General features: G+C 45.6%; 1 protein-coding gene across 1 annotated transcript in view; it reads left to right on the forward strand.

Moving 5' to 3' along the window:
* Positions 1–18967, forward strand: part of LOC144766636 (calcium-activated chloride channel regulator family member 3-like) — a 269751-nt gene that overhangs the window by 188691 nt on the left and 62093 nt on the right. The window contains exon 4 of the mRNA XM_078650423.1: positions 10816–10924. Within this exon, the coding sequence (XP_078506549.1) occupies positions 10816–10924 (109 nt within the window). The remainder of the gene's footprint in view (positions 1–10815; positions 10925–18967) is intronic.

Here is an 18967-nt window from a genome sequence, read left to right on the forward strand (position 1 = left end):
ACTGTGCACAGTGACGTAGGATGTCAATGAATGTGGTGTACCAGAAACTCACCTCCGTACCTAGAAAAACCCCAACCAGCTAGCATCAGTGTCACATTAGCTCTTCGCTATAGGAAAGTAACCAATGATTAGACAACCTAGAACATGCGACTTGGGACCATCTCAGAATGGTGGGAAGTGAGAACACTCTTTTGTTATACTCTCATACCAGTCCACAACAGGAGTAAAGAAGAGACACGGTAGGTTAAAATATTAATTTTAACGACGTGATCTCATGTGCAGTATCTTAGCTAACATAAGCAGACATATGATTAAAAATAATATGGTCAGCATGGTTACAATTCCATAAAATACAAAAGGAGAAATCATATTAAAATGATGGTGAAAATAGGTCCTATAGTGCCTAGTTTTAACACCCTCCCTATATAGGAAATATGTATTGTAAACTACAGAAGGTCTCTTAGGCTTGTTTGGGGAGACAACAATGCGCTTTGCGCAAGTAAGAGTAAATTACATCTGGATCAGCATAGACTCTCTGCATCCCTGGAAACGGAAATCTTCCAAGTGCCTGAAATCGTGGCTAGTGTGTGATAATAATACTTGGCTCACAGCTGCCAAAATGTCGTGTCTAGAAAACGTTACCCGAACATGTAGAAAAACAACTAACATGTTTTGATAACCTTGACGGCTTTAGCACTCACTGTGCAGACTAGCGGCACGATGTAAGTCTAGAGATGTCAAAAACAAACCTTTTCTCATGAGTAGACCTTCGTGAAGACTAACTTACAAAAACAGCTATGCAGTTATGTTATGTTATAAGGAGATTTATACCGCGCACTGCTACTCAAGAGTGTCCTGGAGAGTAGGAGATCAGTGACAGAGGAGAGCAAAAGAGCTAGAACGACTGTTTGAACAGATGAGTTTTGAGGAGTTTTTTTAAAATAGAAAGTTCCTTGGTATGCCGAAGGTCAGCTGGCAAAGCATTCCACAGTGTGGTTGCCTTTACCACAAAGGACTGCCCCCCAAACCGCGAGCGTCGAAATCTGGGAACCAACAGCCGGCGTTGGAGGGCGGAACGAAGAGGACGCCTGGGAGAATAGAAAGCGAACCTCGAGCTAATGTAGGCAGGGCCAGGACCGTGAAGTGCCTTATGCATCATGGTCAGAACCTTGAAGCGCACTCACTGGGCAACGGGAAGCCAAATGCAAGTTGCTTAGCTGCTGACTTACGCTCATTCTCTTCGGGATACTAAATAGGAGCCTGACAACTGCATTCCGAATAACCTGAAGCTTTCCTAGAAGGTACCCCGGGATGCCGATGTAAAGGGCGTTAACGTAGTCAAGACGCGATAGAATGAGCGCCCTGGCCACCGTCTCCCTAGCAGAGCGGGGGAGCAGGGGAAAAACATCCTCAAGGCTTTAAGCGTGTCAAAACAAACCCCTGAAAGTCTCTTGATCTGCTCATGGAAGCCCACGTCTTCCCCGAACCATATACCTAGGTTCTTGGCAGCGCCACTATCCACGTCGGGCATGGATACCCAGGAGGCCAGAGAGATTCTATAAAGGTGGGTGGAAACTGGCCATAGAGTAGCACCTCAGATTTGTCTTCATTGCACTTAATGCTTGCCTGTGCCAGCCAAGAAAATACGGACGACAGGCACAGATGGGCCGTGGCAGTGTTGTGTGCAAAAGCAGCAAAGGGTAAAATGGCGTTTAAACTTCTAATAAGCCATGCTAACATAACATGCACGCAAAGCAGGCCCTAGACCATACTACAGTAACAAGTGAAAAACATGAAATTGAGGTTTAAAAATTTAAAATATCCACACATTTGTTTATCTCTTGAAAGCGCAGATGTGAGGTTCAAAGGGACTCTATTTTCTGATGCTAAACTTCGTCTACTTTTAAAAACTTTTTTAGCCTCAGAAACCTTGGGTGATTGCATGGGAAGGCCCATGCTTCACCCATGGTAGGATCACTTGCCACTAAGTAATGCAAAGTAGCACTATGCACTGCTTTGCGGTACTTTCGAGTTACTTTCTTGGGTTAAACAGTTTTGTGCTCGAAAGTACACAGGTGAACAAAGATTGATTGTCATTTTGTGTCACTTTTGTGAAGCAAACACAGTGTTAAGTCTAGACCCCACACTGTCTTACACAATCTGCAAGGCAGTTTACTATGTGCACTCTGTACACATTATCTCCTGCATTCACACAGTCACTCTCTCACTGTATAGCGATATATATCATGCAAGCTAGATTCAAAGCAACAGTACACTGTACTAATATAGGGTAGAAGGGAGGAGTGCAGACAAGGGGACTAAGGACGTGGATGCAGGAAAGAGAAGGGTTATTACCAGATTTGGTCCATCTTTTGGAAGCTTATAAATGTGTAAGACACTGCTGGGAGAAGATGGTCTCCAATTTAATTCCTGAAGAGCAGGAAGGAAGGGCCTTGTTAGATTTGGGTGCCTTGACTCCTTCATCCAGTGTTAGCACTTAATGTAAGCGTTTTGCTGCCTGGGAAAAACTCAGCACAAGACAAGTTTGCACCCTCTTCAAGAGGGCGGTAATGGAGACGTAAATGGGAAGGGGTGCCCAGGGAACCCCTTCCCCTTTGAGACAGGCTCTGGAAATATTTTTTAAGGGCGTGCATCGCATTTTCCTTTAGGGAAAACAGGCTCCGTTAGAAAAAAAGAAAACTGTTTATTTAAAAGCAGTCCCAGACATGGTGATCTTCTTAGCCCAGCAGGCCACCATACCTGGGAGGACCTGCCGTTCCCAATTGGGTGACAAATTGCACGTGGCTCATTAATATTCATGAGCCTCCCAATTTGCGACCCATTAGGAATCGCAAACAGTGTCTTTGACACTGTTGTACATCCCATCTTGCAGCTTGCAAATTGAGAGTTGCTATTGCGACACAATTTGCAGGTCGCAAAATTGTTCGTCATGCATCGGGCCCAGTATCTCTTAAGAATTCGATTACCCTGTGCCTGTGGGTGGTGACAGAGGCCGTCATCAGAAAGGGATGAGGTAAGTGATACAACAGCTTTTTCTGTGATTTCTTCTCCTGCAAAATCTGTTAACGCCAAAGCACCACTTCAGAAGGTCCAGAGGGCCCTGTTATTGCTTACACCTTGCTTGCACCTGTTTCTGTATTAGTGGACGCCATAAAGTGGATATGCACGCTCTATCTTTTGCTCCTTCTTTTGCTGTAAATGCCCGGCATGTAAATTTAGTTTTACTGGCCCTGAGGATGCCGCTCCTGCCATCCTGAATGTTGTTCTCCTTGCTGTCTGGGGGGGTGGGATTGCATCCCCCAGAATAGCACGAGACAGGTGGAGGGGCAGTGGTGAGGGGAGTGCAGGAGTGCAGAAAGAACAAGTGAAGTAACGCAGTGGCCGTCCTCACTCCTAATACCCATCAGAGGCCAGGCCGGGTCCTCCTGCCTATAGCGTGGATTGTGAATGTCTTGAGTTCCCCTGCGTTCTCTGCTCGCGAGAAGTTAAAGAACAAGGTACCATCTGAACATTTGCACCAATCCCACGTGCTTACCTTTCCGTTAGGGTGTGGTTGTGGCGTGGTTATTGGAATGGGGAAAAGAAAACCCACTTGTTCAGTAACAGCTTGCCCAATGGGACAACCACAGTCAGCGATTAACAATATTTTGGCTATGGCTGTTGAAGTAATTTTCTAATGAAATAAAATTGTCAGAAAGTAGGCTTTCTCTTACAGCAGAGGACCTTGCACAGTCATTCCCTTGTGCACCATCTAGGGTGTCTTCGCCATACAGACTCCCCATTACTAATCCCATGTCTGGCCAGTTCAAACCTCATCACTTGGTGGGGGTGCATGAGGAAGTTGTGGAGGAGGCAGCTGTAGTTAGGAAAATGTTGGGCAGAAGGGGGTGGGGGCTAAGACTTTGAGATCTGAATCTACTGTCCACTCACTGGAGCGTGAACTAGCACTGAAGCTTAGAAACCGAACACAAAAATCTAAAGTTAGTAAAGTTGGGTGGACCCAGGAGGCATCAGAGCAGCATACCGCACTCTTGCCATCCTCTCCAAGTGCGGCTCTATGGGCAAATATTAGCAGACTTCTTAGAGATCTGTTGGACTTGAAGTTACGCCCAGTGCTTTAATTACTGACAGCCATTGAGGATGGTCTAAAATCTCTCACCACACCTAATAAAGGTGGTTCAAATTCTTCCTTGGTGGGACAGAAATCAAGGGGTGAGATGGATTAAAGCCCTTTCAGTAAATGCCCATCTATCACCTACCTCAACACATGTGGGAACAGGAGTCAGGGATAGTATTTAGACCTCAAACAACATCACGGGATCAAATGCCAATTCCACAAATATGGGAAATAGGCTGCAACCTTCACGGACAACATCGATAGTAAACCATCCTGATCCAGAGATTAGATTCCAGCGATCGGCCTCCCTCCAGCATCAAGTCCATATGTGATTGTCTTGGCAAATGTCTCCCATGACGTGGCGGAGTCAACCCCAGATCTAACAAACAAGGTGGTTCACTGGCTGAACCACAACATCAGTGACCAATGGGACGGCATGAGGGAGGTATTGGCCCACTTGAACAGCAAATCACAAGTAGCTCTGTTATTATAAATTTTAGAAGTCCCAGGACAGCGCAGGCAATGCTTAACTTGAGCCTGTGCTTTCCGGTGCGCTGCTCCGGCACCTAATCCTCGGCACCGGTGCAGCACCAGTTAATGACACAATTCTGTAGAAGGCACGTGATTTTCCCCAGACTCAAATGGTGTTGAGCCATGCCGAGAGTCCGTAGCTCCAAAATCAGCATCTCTACACATTAGGCCAAGTCCTCTCCAGGTTAATAAGTGCCAGGGTTCTAGACAGGAGGCAGTTTCCACCAGCACATTTCTCCTGTCAGGGCTGCCCCCTGAGGAGAGCCCCAGCTCTTTTTATTTTACAAATTAACCACTGCCATGCGGGAAATCCTGCCAAGGGCCAGAGCAGAATGACAAAATCAAGCCCCATAAAAATCCTGCCTTTGAGTTTCTGCTATAGACATCTAGGCTTGTATCTTAGACGGAAAATACTCCCCCAATCCTGCTTTAATGCGGGAAATAGGTGTCGCTCAGATCTTCAGGTGTTGGCGGAAAATAGATTCAGGGCTCTCGCCTCCTAGGACCAAAATGATTGACTTTCTTCAGGGGAGAGCTCTGACACGGCTAGCGCTCCCGATCATAATGACGAATCAGCGCTCGAAAGCATCGACCTGTGTTGTGTGATTACTTCCCCTAAGTTGGGCACTTTGCTCAGAGCTGTTCTATAGGATGGTAATCAAGTGCCTCATCCGAGTCATTTGGGGGTTCTTCTTGCACCAAAGCTACTTGTCTTGGAGAATGGCCCCCAATGTAAAGGAACTAAAATCCTGGTCCCTGCTCACCCATAGTTACAAAGGATCAGCAAAAAGGACTGCACCTGGCCATGTGGAATATTGCAGGCACTCGTTGCAAGCTAGATAACCCTAATTTGTTAAATGTAATGTCTTCTTTTGATCTTATTTGCGTGCAAGAGACTTGGATGACAAACATTTACACTTTGTTTCACCAGCTCTGCCTTCTGTTGCATGCAAACCACAAGGTGGACTCACTACTTTCATATCTGTAAGGTTTGCCAAGGTCAATGTTGACCTCAAATGGTCATCCCCACGGTATTTAGTATCACAAATAATTCTATGGGGCTAATGGTATATTTTGTTGATTAATTTTTATAATAATATTTGCAGTCCTCTGGAGTCCAGAGCAATTGTGGATCTTGATGAATTCTTAGACATCCACCTTCTTTCTGAAAAAAGTCACAGTGGTATTGGTCAAAGATTTTTACCACTACACCCCGACCCGCCAGCTCCGCTACACCGACCTTGCCCTCGCCACAGGCCTACTTATTCCCAGGGAGATAACCAGCTATGCGGCATTCCACGGGAGGATGATAGTTTGAACAGCTACTACTTTGAACACAATTTACTAGGCGAAGCTTGGAAAACACTTATTCATAAATTAGATATACAAATTGTATGTGAATCAAGGGGTGATCACTGTGAAAATATCCTGTTTATGGGAGGGTCTACAGGGAGCACTATAGATAATATGATTATCTTGGCGGATGTTGTCCCAACTGCCTCAGTGACCATAACCCTGTTTCTATTACCCTTGAACTAAACACTATGATCAACTCCACTGATAGTGGGTGCAAAGAGGTATTTAATAATTATAAATACTTTATGGTGAGATGGAAACACATAGAAACTGCAAACTGTACCTATAAAATAGTAGGTGAGCATATGGAATCTATAGAAGCATGCTTGGAAGAGGATTTGTCCCGCCTCTCAGTATTAAGGGGATTTACCCAATTATGTGGGGCAATTAGAGAGGGTTTTACAGCCTATAAATCACCACAGGGCACCCCTTTACAAAGCTGGTTTAAGGATACATGTTCAGCAGCCCATACATATTTAAAGCTCACATTAAAATCTGTTCTGCGTTGTCACTTAGAAGTGTTGAAAGCAAGACGCGAATATTAAGGCAAGAAAAAGGGAGATAAGGATAGGAGACTGGGAAGATTTGTCAGCCAGAACTGCCTCTAGGAACAGCATGAAGTTTTGGAAGGTCGTAAATCACCCTTTCTTCTCAGAGCATGACACTCCCAAGGCAGAAGCTCTGATCCTCGAAGTGGAGTGGGTAACTAATTTCTCAGACATTTTCCAGCAGAGTGGGGTACATTGGGGCCACTTGGATGACTCTTTTGCTTCGCCCTTTCTAGACTCATCCTCAGTGCCTCTATTCATGCCTGGAGCACTCGATGAGGTAGTTAGATCATTGAACATTTCAGCTCCTGGAAAAGCCCACGGTCCTGATGGGGTGCCAGTGGACCTCTTCAAATTAGATATTCATTTGTGGAGACCGATTTTAACTAATGTACTGAAAAGTGCGGTGGAGAGTAAGATACTGGGATCATGGAGATCTGCTACACTAGTCTTCATTTTCAAAAAAGGAGACAAATAATCACCGAACTGTTATAAGCCAATCTTCTTGATTGATGCTACTGCTAAAATTCTAGGGAGGGGAATCTTGGCTTGTCTAGAAACCTGGGATGAGGAGAACAAGATTTTTGCCCCTGAGCAGCTTGGTTTTAGACCAGGTATTAGTACCACAAAAAAGACTCTCAATCTGCATCTTATCATTAGTAAATGCAGAAAAGGCAAAGGGGGGGGGGGCTGTTCACATGACCTTCATAGACCTTTCGAGTGCATATGGCATAGTTAATGAGAATAAACTTTTGATAATAAGGCAGAAGATGGCGTTAATTTAGACCTATTAAAACGTCTGCACCATGATTTAAAGATTGCTGTCTATTACAGCCCACATGGGATCTAACCTCACCAATAGATTCCATTGAGGTCTAAGCAGGGCTGCATCTTAGCCCCTTTTTTGTTCCCGGCATATATAAACAAACATCTTTTAAAAGCAGGAGCGGATGTACCAAAGATGTGTGAGAAGTCGCTCCCTATACACTCCTATTAGCAGGCAATGCTGTTTTGCTTGCCCTACATCTAATGTTTTCAGATATTACTGGAGAATTTTGCAGAGTATATGGAGGAGCTGTATTTAAAAATAATCAGTTGACGTTCAATCAATCAATCAATCTTATCATTTGTAAAGCGCACTACTCACCCATGAGGGTCTGAAGGCGAGGGAGTGGGGAATGCTGCTACTGCTCGAAAAGCCAGGTTTTCTGAAGATCTGCAGGTCTTGTGTCTGCCATAGGTGGATGGGGAGGGTGGTCTAGGTCTTGGCGGCGAGGTAAGAGAACGTTCTGCCGCCGGAGGGTACTCTTTGGAAACGGGGGCCTGTGGCGAGGGCAAGGTCGGTGTAGCGGAGCTGGCGGGTGGGGGTGTAGAAGCTGAGTCATCTGTTGAGGTACGTTGGTCCAGTGTTGTGGAGTGCCTTGTGTGCATGGGTGAAGAGCTTGAAGGTTATTCTCTTGATGACCGGGAGCCAGTGCAGGTCTCTCAGGTGGTGTGAAATGTGGCTGCGGCGAGGGATGTCAAGGATCCGGTGTGCAGGGACGTTCTGGATGCGTTGGAGCCGTCTCAGGAGTTTGGCCGAGGCTCCTGCATAGTGGGCGTTTCCGTAGTCCAACCTGCTGCTGATGGGGGCCTGGGTGACCGTTCTTCTCATTTCAGTGTAGATCCACTTGTAGATCCTGCAGAGCATGCAGAGGGTGTTGAAGCAGTCGGAGGAGATGGCGTTGACCTGTTTAGTCATGAAGAGGGTGGAGTCTTGATCGGGGCGAGGGTGTTGGCGCAGTCGTTAATCCACTCTCTGAGGTTGCGGGCGGCGTTGTCGGGGTCGGTGGGATTGGTGGGTGGGCTCTGGGCGAGGGTGGTGGTTAGCTGGTCTTCAGTGACTTTGCTCCAGCAGCGGCGATGCATCTGTTGGGTAGGTGGTGCATGGTGGGTTTCTTGAAGGTGAAGTGGATGCAGCGATGGTCGGTCAAGTGGAGTTTGGTGGTGTGGTTGAAGGAGACGTGGGGACTTGCAGGGAAGATGGGGTCAAGCGTGTGACCGGCGGAGTGTGTGGGTGTTGTGACGAGTTGTCTGAGTCCGAGGTTGGCTAGGTTGTCCATCAGGGTGTTGGTGGCGTTGTTGTTCTCGAGGTGGAAGTAGGAGGATGTAGTCCGTGGAGGCGAGGGTGTGTGAGCTGACAAAGTCAGCGATGGAGTCGCTGAACTGTGGTCAGGGTCCGGGGGGGGTCTGTAGATGAGGGTTCCTCTGAGCGTGGTGTTGGGGTCAGTGTGGCTCTGGGAGTGCAGGAATTCGGTGGTGCTGAGGGTGTCTTCGGTGTTGGTGGAGACTCTGAGAGTTATCCTGTGGACGATGGCGATACCTCCTCCTGCTCCATTGGAGCGGTCCCTGTGGGTGATCTTGTAGCCTTCCGGGATGGCTAAGGCTATGTCGGTTGCCGGGGCTCGATTCAGCCAGGTCTACATCAGGAAGGTGACGTCTGGGGCGGTTGATTCGAGGTTGATTCGAGTAGGTCCCAGAGTTCAATGGCATGTTTGCGGGTGGAGCGGGTGTTGAGAAGAATGCATCTGAGGTGGTTGGGTTCTTTCCTGGTCGGCAGCATGCTGGCGCGTGTGCTTGTGAAGCTGCAGTTCCAGCAGGTGAAAGCTCCATGGGTGCGCTTATATCATAACATGTGGGCCTTCAAACACAAAAGATAAGCTACTTAGAATGGGGGGGGGTCTATACTTAAAATGGTGAAAGATTTCAACTACTTGGGTAGTACTTTTATTTTCTAAATTTGGTTGCAGAGGACCCCTTTTAATGAAATCACACCAAATGAAAAGAAATACGTTTTTCAAGGATTTCAAAGAACAAACCCTTGCCTGAGATGATCATATTTTTAAAGGCAATTTGGGGGTACCAAGATGTAGACAGTTTGCAGCATATTGAGCACGGCTTTGCTCGCAGGCTATTGGCAGTTCCTAAAAACATTGCACACTTACCATGAAGAGTTAGGCTTACCCTTTGTAGAGGACCAGGTAAAAATTGCCCCACTTCTACTGTAGATCAAATGTTAGCTGAACCCAGAGCAGATCTGGTGAGAGAGTGTATCTTAGATTGTTTATTTTTACAAAATGTGAATAAGATACGCTGGTTGGTGTATGTAAAAACATGTCTCTGTGAAATAGGCCTTCCTGAAATGTTTACTCAGCCCTCATTGATTAAATGTGATGCAAAGAATATTGTGAAATCCTGCTATGCAGAGTTGTGCACAAATGAAAGATTATGCAATATGCTGGATTTAAAGACTATGGAGTTGTGTTACTATTATCACAGTCAAAATGGTCTTTGCATGACAATTCATCCCATAGTTTAAATTTAACTCTTTTTAGATTCAGTCTTATACATTTTAAAGTCACTTTCCCCATTCAATGTATATGGAAACATGATCTACTCTCATGCCATTGCAACTATGTCTCTAAACAGAGCACAAACCACTTTACTTTATTTTGCACCCTATACTCAAATCCAAGATTTACCCTTTTAATTCTGATATTGCGTCAAGCCGGTTATAAACAATATTTGCATGGTTTTTTTTACAAAGGATTTCTGCCATAGATATATGTTATGTAGTCCAGAATTGTATTGAGTGCTTTGCAACTGAGAAACCGATATGAACAGGTGGAGAAGTGTGGCTCACTGGTTAGAGGAGGTAGACCTGGAAGCAGAGGTCAGCCCGGGACCAGGGTTCAATTCCCGGCTCGGCGGGGTCTTGAGTCCTAAAATGTCCATGGACTCGACAATTCTCGCTCCGGTGCCTACTCGATTCACAGGTTCACACTCTGCGACTCTGGGCAATAGCTTGCTTAATCTCCACAACGGCCCCTCGCGGCGGGATGCCTGGCTTTCACCTTGCGGATACCCTGCCTGGGTTATCTCACAGGGGAATACCAGGACGGGTTCCCTAAGCAAGCGCTTAGAAACCGCTCGGTGATTTGCGCTATATAAATTCCTGTACATTTACATTTACATTTACAGGTAACCCCCTAATGCACTTTCAATTGTGTCCCTTGCAGGGTTTTCATATTTCAAATGATGATTATTTTTCGCCAATGATTACATTTTAATTGGAGCTATAATTGGAGAGATTCAAAGAAAATATTTTACTGTATTGTGTATTTATGTTTTTATACTTTTATGGCAAATATGCTAAATTAAGATACATTGACTTTGGCTTAAATATTCTAATTTTTTCTACAGGCAGAGTATTTGTCCATGAGTGGGCCCACCTCCGATGGGGCGTGTTCGATGAATACAACAAGGACAAACCATTCTATATTTCTGGAGACGTTAATGTACAAGCCACACGGTGAGATCCTTACTCATTGTTGATGTATGTATAAACATTTACTGACAAAACATTTGTACTTTGTTTGAATAGGCCCACTCACTTTTAACCTCTTCCTGACCTAGCTCACTCACTAAAACATTCTCCTCCATTATTCCATGTTTGGGTATTCAGAATGTAACATGAAGTGTGAGCATGTACACAGCACGTCACGCCTGAAATATTCACCCTTGTCTTTGCATTTCAACAATGACCATTTTGAATCTGAATACTTTTCTGGCTAGAAAAAAGGGATGACTTCAATATTGAACCATACACTCGACATGAAGAAAACATTTTCAAACCCAAGATGAACAATCATAACAAAGCTAATAGGTCAGACTTTTTTTATATTGTATGCATACAAACAGATAGAACATCCATTGACACTTTGACAACGATCAAACAAATAATCCAAACACAAACACATATAAGGACATCCATGTAGGCATAGAGCAAAACGTGTCCATATGCATAAGACAACGCTCACCGATCATCTGACATACAGATGCTCATCCAGGCAACCTGCAGACAATCAGGCACACAAGTCAACAGACCTACTAACATCCACTGACACAGACCACAGGACATGCAGTGACTCATGCATAGAAACAAATAGGCATAAAGGTGCCCATGCAGACAGAACTACATGTATAGACCATCTCTCTCACATACAGTCTACCACACACAGCTGAGGGCTAAGACCCATTCCAACTCTCGGGACTGTTCTCGCGACTGGTCCTTGTCACTGTCCAAGTATTCCAGACTTCCTTAAAGCACAAGAAGCATAAATTGGATTGGCCCCAGTCCTGCCGCTCTCAGCCTGAGAAGATGCAAGGATGTCAAGTCATTTCTCGTTCCGATTCCCTATCCCCAACTGAGGAGCCAATTCCATAACTGATCCGAGTGCACCCTGAGTTCCAGGGCAGGGCCAGACTAGACTGGCCGAGGCGGGCAATGGGCAATCTCCCGGTGCAACGCACGGGTGGGGGCGGTTTTGGGCCCTGGGGGCCGTTTTTGTTACAGGGCCATTTTTGCAGCAAAATCGGCCAAAAACCAGCCCTGGCAAAGAGCACGGCGGCACCCCTAACCCCCTGGGGGGGCGGGCGAGCATTTTTCCAGGGCCGGTCTTGGTTCCCAGCCCGCCCCTGTTTCAGGGGTCCTCAATGACATTGCTACAGATTGAGGCCCTTAACGAGGCCATATTGCAAATGTGTGGCAGTCCTCTGGCTCCCTCTGGCACACCTTTAGGCCCCAAGGAGTCACAGGGCCTCCAGTCTGGATGCCACTGGTGGGTATGCCCTTGATGCCGTTTGTGCCTTGTGAACCCATCTCAGGCTCTGTTTCGATTCCAGAGCCAACTCTCAACTTGGCACCAAAATCCATGCCAGGCTGAGCTTTCCAACATTGGTGAAAGACCCTTGCTCAATAGTCCTATGAGAGTCCAAGTAGAATTTGTCTCAACCACACCTGGGTCATGTCCCAAAGTCATTCTGATGGACCCAGTCCCAGTCCATTTCATGTCTTTGCCTCGGGGCAGCACCCTATCCTTCCAACAGCTTTTCGATTCAGGCTCTGTCCACTTCCACCACTATATGATGATGACAAAATGTAAACAGACTTCTCTGGCCACTGGGTTCTGTTCTCCCCCTGAACCTTCAGGGGAAGAGAGTGCCTCTGTTGCCGTAGTAATGAAACAGGCAACAGAGGTATTGGATTTACTATTGCCAACTATGAAAGTCAAGACTAAGGACTTGATTTAGATTTCGGCAGATTGGTTACTAAGCCACAATGGTGATGGATATTCTGTACGCCTAAATATAAATCCCATAGTCTATAATAGAGTTTATATTTCGGCAGGCGAAATATCTGTTGTGACAGATTACATTTGAGCCCTTGGTACCATTCAATGAAACCCTAAGTGACACCTTCATGGAGACATGGTCAAAGGCTTGTTCTTGTCCTCTGGTGAACAGACAGGTTGCAGGCTAAATAGGCTGGTGCCCGGCGACCGTGACTTCTTGATGCAGCACCCTGCACCAAACATTTTGATGCTTCAGGATTCCATCAGTAAGGTGGGCTCCAATTTATCTCCTATGACTCTTCAAGTCAGAGAGTCAAACCAAATTGAGGTATTTGGCAAACAAATGTTTTCATGGCATAGCCTACCGTATCTGTCAGTCAATGGCAGCTGTTTCCTGGGGTGATATTCCCATGCTTTATAAGTTAGGGTTGTTGAGATTTTGCTATCATTCTCCAATGAATTTTGGGGAAACCTGGCTGAAACCATCCTTGTTGGTTTGGATAGTATAAAATATATCATCCCTTCTGGGGTGGACACTATCGACTGCTTGGGCAGGACAGTTGGTATTAGTGTGTTATATTGGTGGCATGCTTAAATGAGATTCACGGGCTTCTCTGGTGACATGAACGCCTCTTTAATGGATATGCCATTCGATGGATCTTGCCTGCTTGGCGAGAAGGCTGAATCAGCAATGGAACAGGGTTAAACACTTCAAAGAATGCTGGGCTATTGCACATTCCGTGGGCCTTTTTAATTTCTGCAAGACAATACCCTCCAGAGTTTTGCCTCTTTCAAGGCTTCTTCAGTGGGTTGGCATACTGGCAGTGCCATGGACCACTGCCCCCAGAACAAGTAACCCAAAAGTTTTGGAGTCGTGGATCAAACAGACAATGCATAGTCCACGAGGGCAGCACACTTACCAGTCCCCTGCCCCTGCAGAATCAGCGTTCAATTCGCTTTTGAGATGTAGGATCGCCCATTTCCTCCAAGTATGGCAAAATATAACATCCGATAAGTGGGGCCTTCGGATGTTTCAATGAGGCTATGAACTGCCATTCATTTTAGACCTGCCATATATCCATCTTGCTCCAAGAAATGCAGACTCTTTTGACCAAGGGGGGCAACAATAAGGTTCTGGCCCTGGAAATAGCGACTGGCTGTTACTCCAGTTGGCTGTTGAAGGGAGGCTTGCCACAGTCAGGGACCACCTTCAGACAACGGCAACATCATCTGGGTTCACAATCAATGGGCTGGAGTTTGTAAAGGCTCCCTTTCATTGAAGCGATTCTGGATATGGTGCAGTTTTGGGCCTTCCTTCCATCATAACAGACCTAGGACATTAGAGCTAGTATCCAGATGTTTTCGATTTGGTCCTTGATCCTAATGAGAGTGGCTCTGAGAGCTCTGGGCCTCATGGACTCCTGAATGTTGCTATTTCACTACACCAGGTGGCCTATGTCAGCTCTGCAGTGGAAGCTGAGGTCTCGGTAGGCCTAGACCTGGGGAACCTTGGAATTTCATTTAGGTGGCAGAGGAGACTGTACAAGACCATTATTGGTGGCTGCTCAACCACAATTGGAATAGTAGCAGATACATCTTTCTACCGAACCCAAAGCAGATGGTGGTAACGGATGCATCTCTGCTGGGTTTGGGAGGTCCTGTGGGAGAGGTGGAGATCAGAGAACTCTGGACTCTAGCGGAGACTCGACTCTGCATCAACCTGTTGGAGTTGCAGGCCATACACCTAGTGCTAAAAGCCTTCCTACCATCCCTCAAGAGGTGGCTGCTTCCGGATCGCACAGACAACACCACTACTATGTGATACTGCAACAAGCAAGTCTGGTGGGGTCTAAGAGGCACTCAATTTCTGGAGCTGGCTGGAGCGTCTTGGTATTTCCCTGCTTGTGAGCCCCCTGGCAGGAACTTTGAACTCCAATGAGGACAAACTCAGCGATTGGTACCTGATAGATCACTAATCTTGTGTACATCTTTAGGTGGCACAGTGCGTGTTCCAGCAATGGACAGCACCCTGGCTAGATCTTTTCACCACTGCTGAGAAGGCGCAGTGGCAAATTATTTGTGTGCTGGAATTTCCAAGAAGGCTATCTCTTGAAAACATATTCTGCATAGAGTTGAGCAAAGGGCTCCTGAATGCCTTTACATGACTACCTCTCCTACCCTGATCTCTGAATAAGATCAAGAGTGACCAGGATTAAGTCATCCTAGTAGCTCTGGATTGGGAAAGGAGAGTGCAGTACCTGCATCTTCTGGGCAAGAGCATCCTCCAATCAAACTCCCACTTCAGGAGGATCTCCTGTCGCAGCAACAGGGAAGAGTAATGCAGCCAAACCTGAGGAATCTGCACCTCCATATAAGGATATTGAGCAGTAGCAGTTGACTGCATCCACAACTTCCAAAGTTATTGATGGCATCCTTGCTGCCAGGCAACCATCTATAATGTCCGTCTATGCCGGACACTGATAAAAACCTGCAAACTGGTGTGGGACCTGCAATATGGATTGGAACAAATAGAACGGGAAAGGAGAGGACTGGTTGGTGTGGGTTAATGTCCCAAAAATGGGAGAATGGATCTCCCACTTGTGAGACTAGGGCCATCAAACACCCAGCTGAGTGTCATGCTTTCTCATAGGGCATGCTCCTCATCAGGCGAACGCTGCAATGCCTGACAGGCACCCTATGAGGGGCTCTTTATTGGAGATATTTTATTCCCAATGCCATTTGGTGTGGTGCGGGTATAGGGCCTTATGGTGTAGATGAATGTAAAAGGTGTGGGTGCAAAGTGGAGGTGCAAATACTAAAATGGGATGTAGTGGTACTCAAAATGTATTTTAATCAGCGAGTCAACTAATCTCAGTTAAAATGATAGTGGCATTTTAATGATGTTATGTTCAGTAGTGGCTGAAGTGTTGAGGTCAACATGTTTCTTGCCTAGGTTGATGCAGGATCAATTGGCACTTTCTGCAGGACCAAAAATAAATAAAAACTATCTACACAGTAGTTGGTTTCCTTAATTAGTATCCAGGGTAGGCCAAGTACACGAAAAACCTAACAGTGAGGAACCTGATTTTGAGACTGACCTACAGGAGTCAAATGGTAAGGTACATTAGAAATCATAAAAAAGTCCTCAATAAAAACAGCATGCAATAGTTAAAGTCAAGCTGTTAGTCAAAGGCAAAAAGGTGATAGGCGTAGTGACTAGGGAGAGGAATATGAGGCGAACAAGTGACACATCTAGGGAGAGAGGCAGGCGAGGTGGCTAATCAACCACCATGATGGAAAATAAATACTTATAACTCACCCGAATTGAGCGGATCACCAGCAACTGGTAGAAGGGACGTTAGAGCATGCCTAACATCCTGGTGTGTAAGAAACGGAAAGAGAAAAAATATTATTTAGCAGCACATTGGAAATATTAGTAGAAGCAGTCTTACCAAAGGGAACGTAAAAGGTAGATCCCTTATCGTTCGCAGTCTAGCTGTACTTACGGTTGAGCTGAAGCTCTTTAGCTGATTGACCTACCCTCTTTCCACCAGTTCAGCAGAGTGTCGAGAGAGTTGTGGTGTCCGGTTAAGGACTCACTGAGGCAGGGTAAAACAAAGCAGGAGGAAGGACAGAGGCAGCCTGCCCCATAAGGGGTGCGGTCTGTAAAGGGGGGGGGGTTGGAGCATGGCAATGACATGTCAAGGTTGCAGGCTCTATTCTAGGTGCCATGTTGGAAGAATCATAATCCAGCTAATGGGCTCAGAGCGTGGCACAAGAGAATCTCGGTGGCCACAGCCACATGAGAAGCGGTTCCATTGTGTGTTAGGAAATTTAAATTGTAATGGAAAAAGCACCAGTGTGTACATGGGAGCATCAAGAGCAACAAGCTCAGTTATGGGCTTCTTGTTAGAACAGTAATATTCTGGTTAATGTGCTCCATCAATGACTAAGATATGGGCCCCATATTGGAACGGTCACAGTCGGTGAGTGGCTGATGTGCACAGCATGTAAAAGTATGGGTGGGCGTGGGCAACGAAGCGCAGGTTCATAATGTGCTGAAAATAGTGAAAGGGTGGAAAAGGTACTCGTGTGTACATGGCTAATGAAGCGTGTCCCTCCATACGTGAATCCTGGGTCAAGAAGCTCTTTTCTGAGTCAAATGTAGGGGTTGTGGGGGACAGATCGCCTGCACTAGGGTCATTCAAAAAGGAAACAAGGAAAGCTCCAATGGAGGAGTCTATCTGTTAAGTTCACTCCAAGAGATATCCTCATTCAGACCCTGTTTGTCTGTTGAAAGTCAGAAAATCAAACGTTGCTCTCTTCTGAAGAGGGCATTCTTACTCATCTGTGGATGTACCTCAATTACTGTCCAACTTAAGCTGTCTTGTGTGTGTTTTTTCTGTTCAAAGTGTGTGCACATCTTGGTGTTGAGTTTGCGGCAACAAATGTTGCTGCAATATTCCATGATCTGAGATTTGCCATCCTGGTAGTCATCCCAATGTATCGTAGGTCACAAGGGCATGTTGCTAGTGTTTGGTATGTTTCTTCTGAACCCATTTAAAAGTGACAGAGAGTCTGATCTCCTTAGTGATTTTGGTTAAAGCACACACTGTGCATGACACACAGGAATAGTGTCCTGTAACTGGAGGTCATCCCTAAAGGGATTTTCGGTTATTGTGTATTGCAGGTAGCAGTCTGGTATGGACGAGTATGTCCTTTAAGTTCTTCGTCCGTTTAAAAGCAAACTGGGGGGGAGGTAAAGTAATTTCACTGGTTTACAAAATGCCCATGTGTTTTTTAATGATCTTACTGATTTGATTAGAATCTGGAGTGTATGTGGTGACGCATGTCAATGCGTCTGTTATTTGTCTCTGATTCTGTTCCAACAACGCCTCTCTATTGTAATTTCTGGCCCATTTCTTAGCCAGTTTAATGGGTGTGTGTGAGGTATTCACGGAGGTCAGATTATGAGCCAGTTGGTTGGCCTTAGTTGTGCAATCAGTCACAATGCTAAAGTTGCATTGCAGCCGTAAAAACTGTTCACATGGGATGTTATCTTTCAGGTTTTTTTGGATGAAGGCTGCTGTATAGGAGAAGACTATTGTAATCTGAAGGTCTTTTATAGACTGTAATACTTAACTGTCTATCAATCAATGTGATCATGAGATCAAGGAAAGGGATGCTCTTGAGAGATGTGGTGTTGGTGAAGTGGAGGTAGGGATTGAGAGTATTAATCCACTTGTAGAATCATCATTCATTGTCAATCCTTCCTTCCAGAAAATCAAGATATGGTCAATATATCTTTGCCAGAGTAATATATTTGTGTTTTAGGGATTGGAGTCATTAAAGATAATTTTTATGTCAAGCCTGAGGCAGCGCACAAGCGCTGCTCTGGCGATCTATCGTAGGTAAAGAACAGAGAAGAAGCCCCGCCCATATTTTTCATTCGCTTGCGTCTTTGTCCTTCGTAAATGCTGGCATCTGATTCCTTAATAGGCTTGTTAGTCCCTCCTTAGTACGGCCTTAGTACGGCCACGTTGTCATTTGTATCCTCCCATGGCTACTGGCCCCTTTACTTTGCTTGTTAAACGGTACATGTTATTTAGTTTTGTAAGCACTATTTTCTTCCTTGACTTTCTATTATTGCAAGCACAATGTGCTTTGCTTAAACAGCGCAATATGCATGCTTCCAATTTTTAAGTAGCCAGGACAATGGCGGCCATGCCATAGGTCTCTCATTTAAATGCAAGACTTATTGCAAATATTTTTTAAACATGATAGAGCAACCCCCACGTTGGCGTATGCATTTTGGTATAGCGTTGTGATATACATCAGGCACTTAATAAATAAAGACCGTTTGACAGGCACATTTAGTTCAAAAAGAGCTTACAACGCAATACCCTATGTCTGTGTCTCAATTAGGGCGAGCACACAGATGCAATTCTACACCCATTAATTGGTGCAAGTGACTAAGCTTTCCATGGTGGCTAGAAGTGAACTAGACTAACTGTGGCCTTGGCGAGGCGACATCTCTGGACCTCAGGGAAGACCCTAACACAGAGGATGGGGAAAATACATGCCATTTGTGATGGGACTTTTCCACTGTAATGAGATTGCCCCTGGGACATGAAATGGGATTAATCACAAGCCCATTTGATAGCACTCCCATTGCCACAGTTGACGTGTCAGCCCCCAAAGTCAGTCAGCGACATACCAAG

This window comes from Lissotriton helveticus, chromosome 1_1 (genome assembly GCF_964261635.1).
Source record: "Lissotriton helveticus chromosome 1_1, aLisHel1.1, whole genome shotgun sequence".
NCBI classification, from domain to species: domain Eukaryota; kingdom Metazoa; phylum Chordata; class Amphibia; order Caudata; family Salamandridae; genus Lissotriton; species Lissotriton helveticus.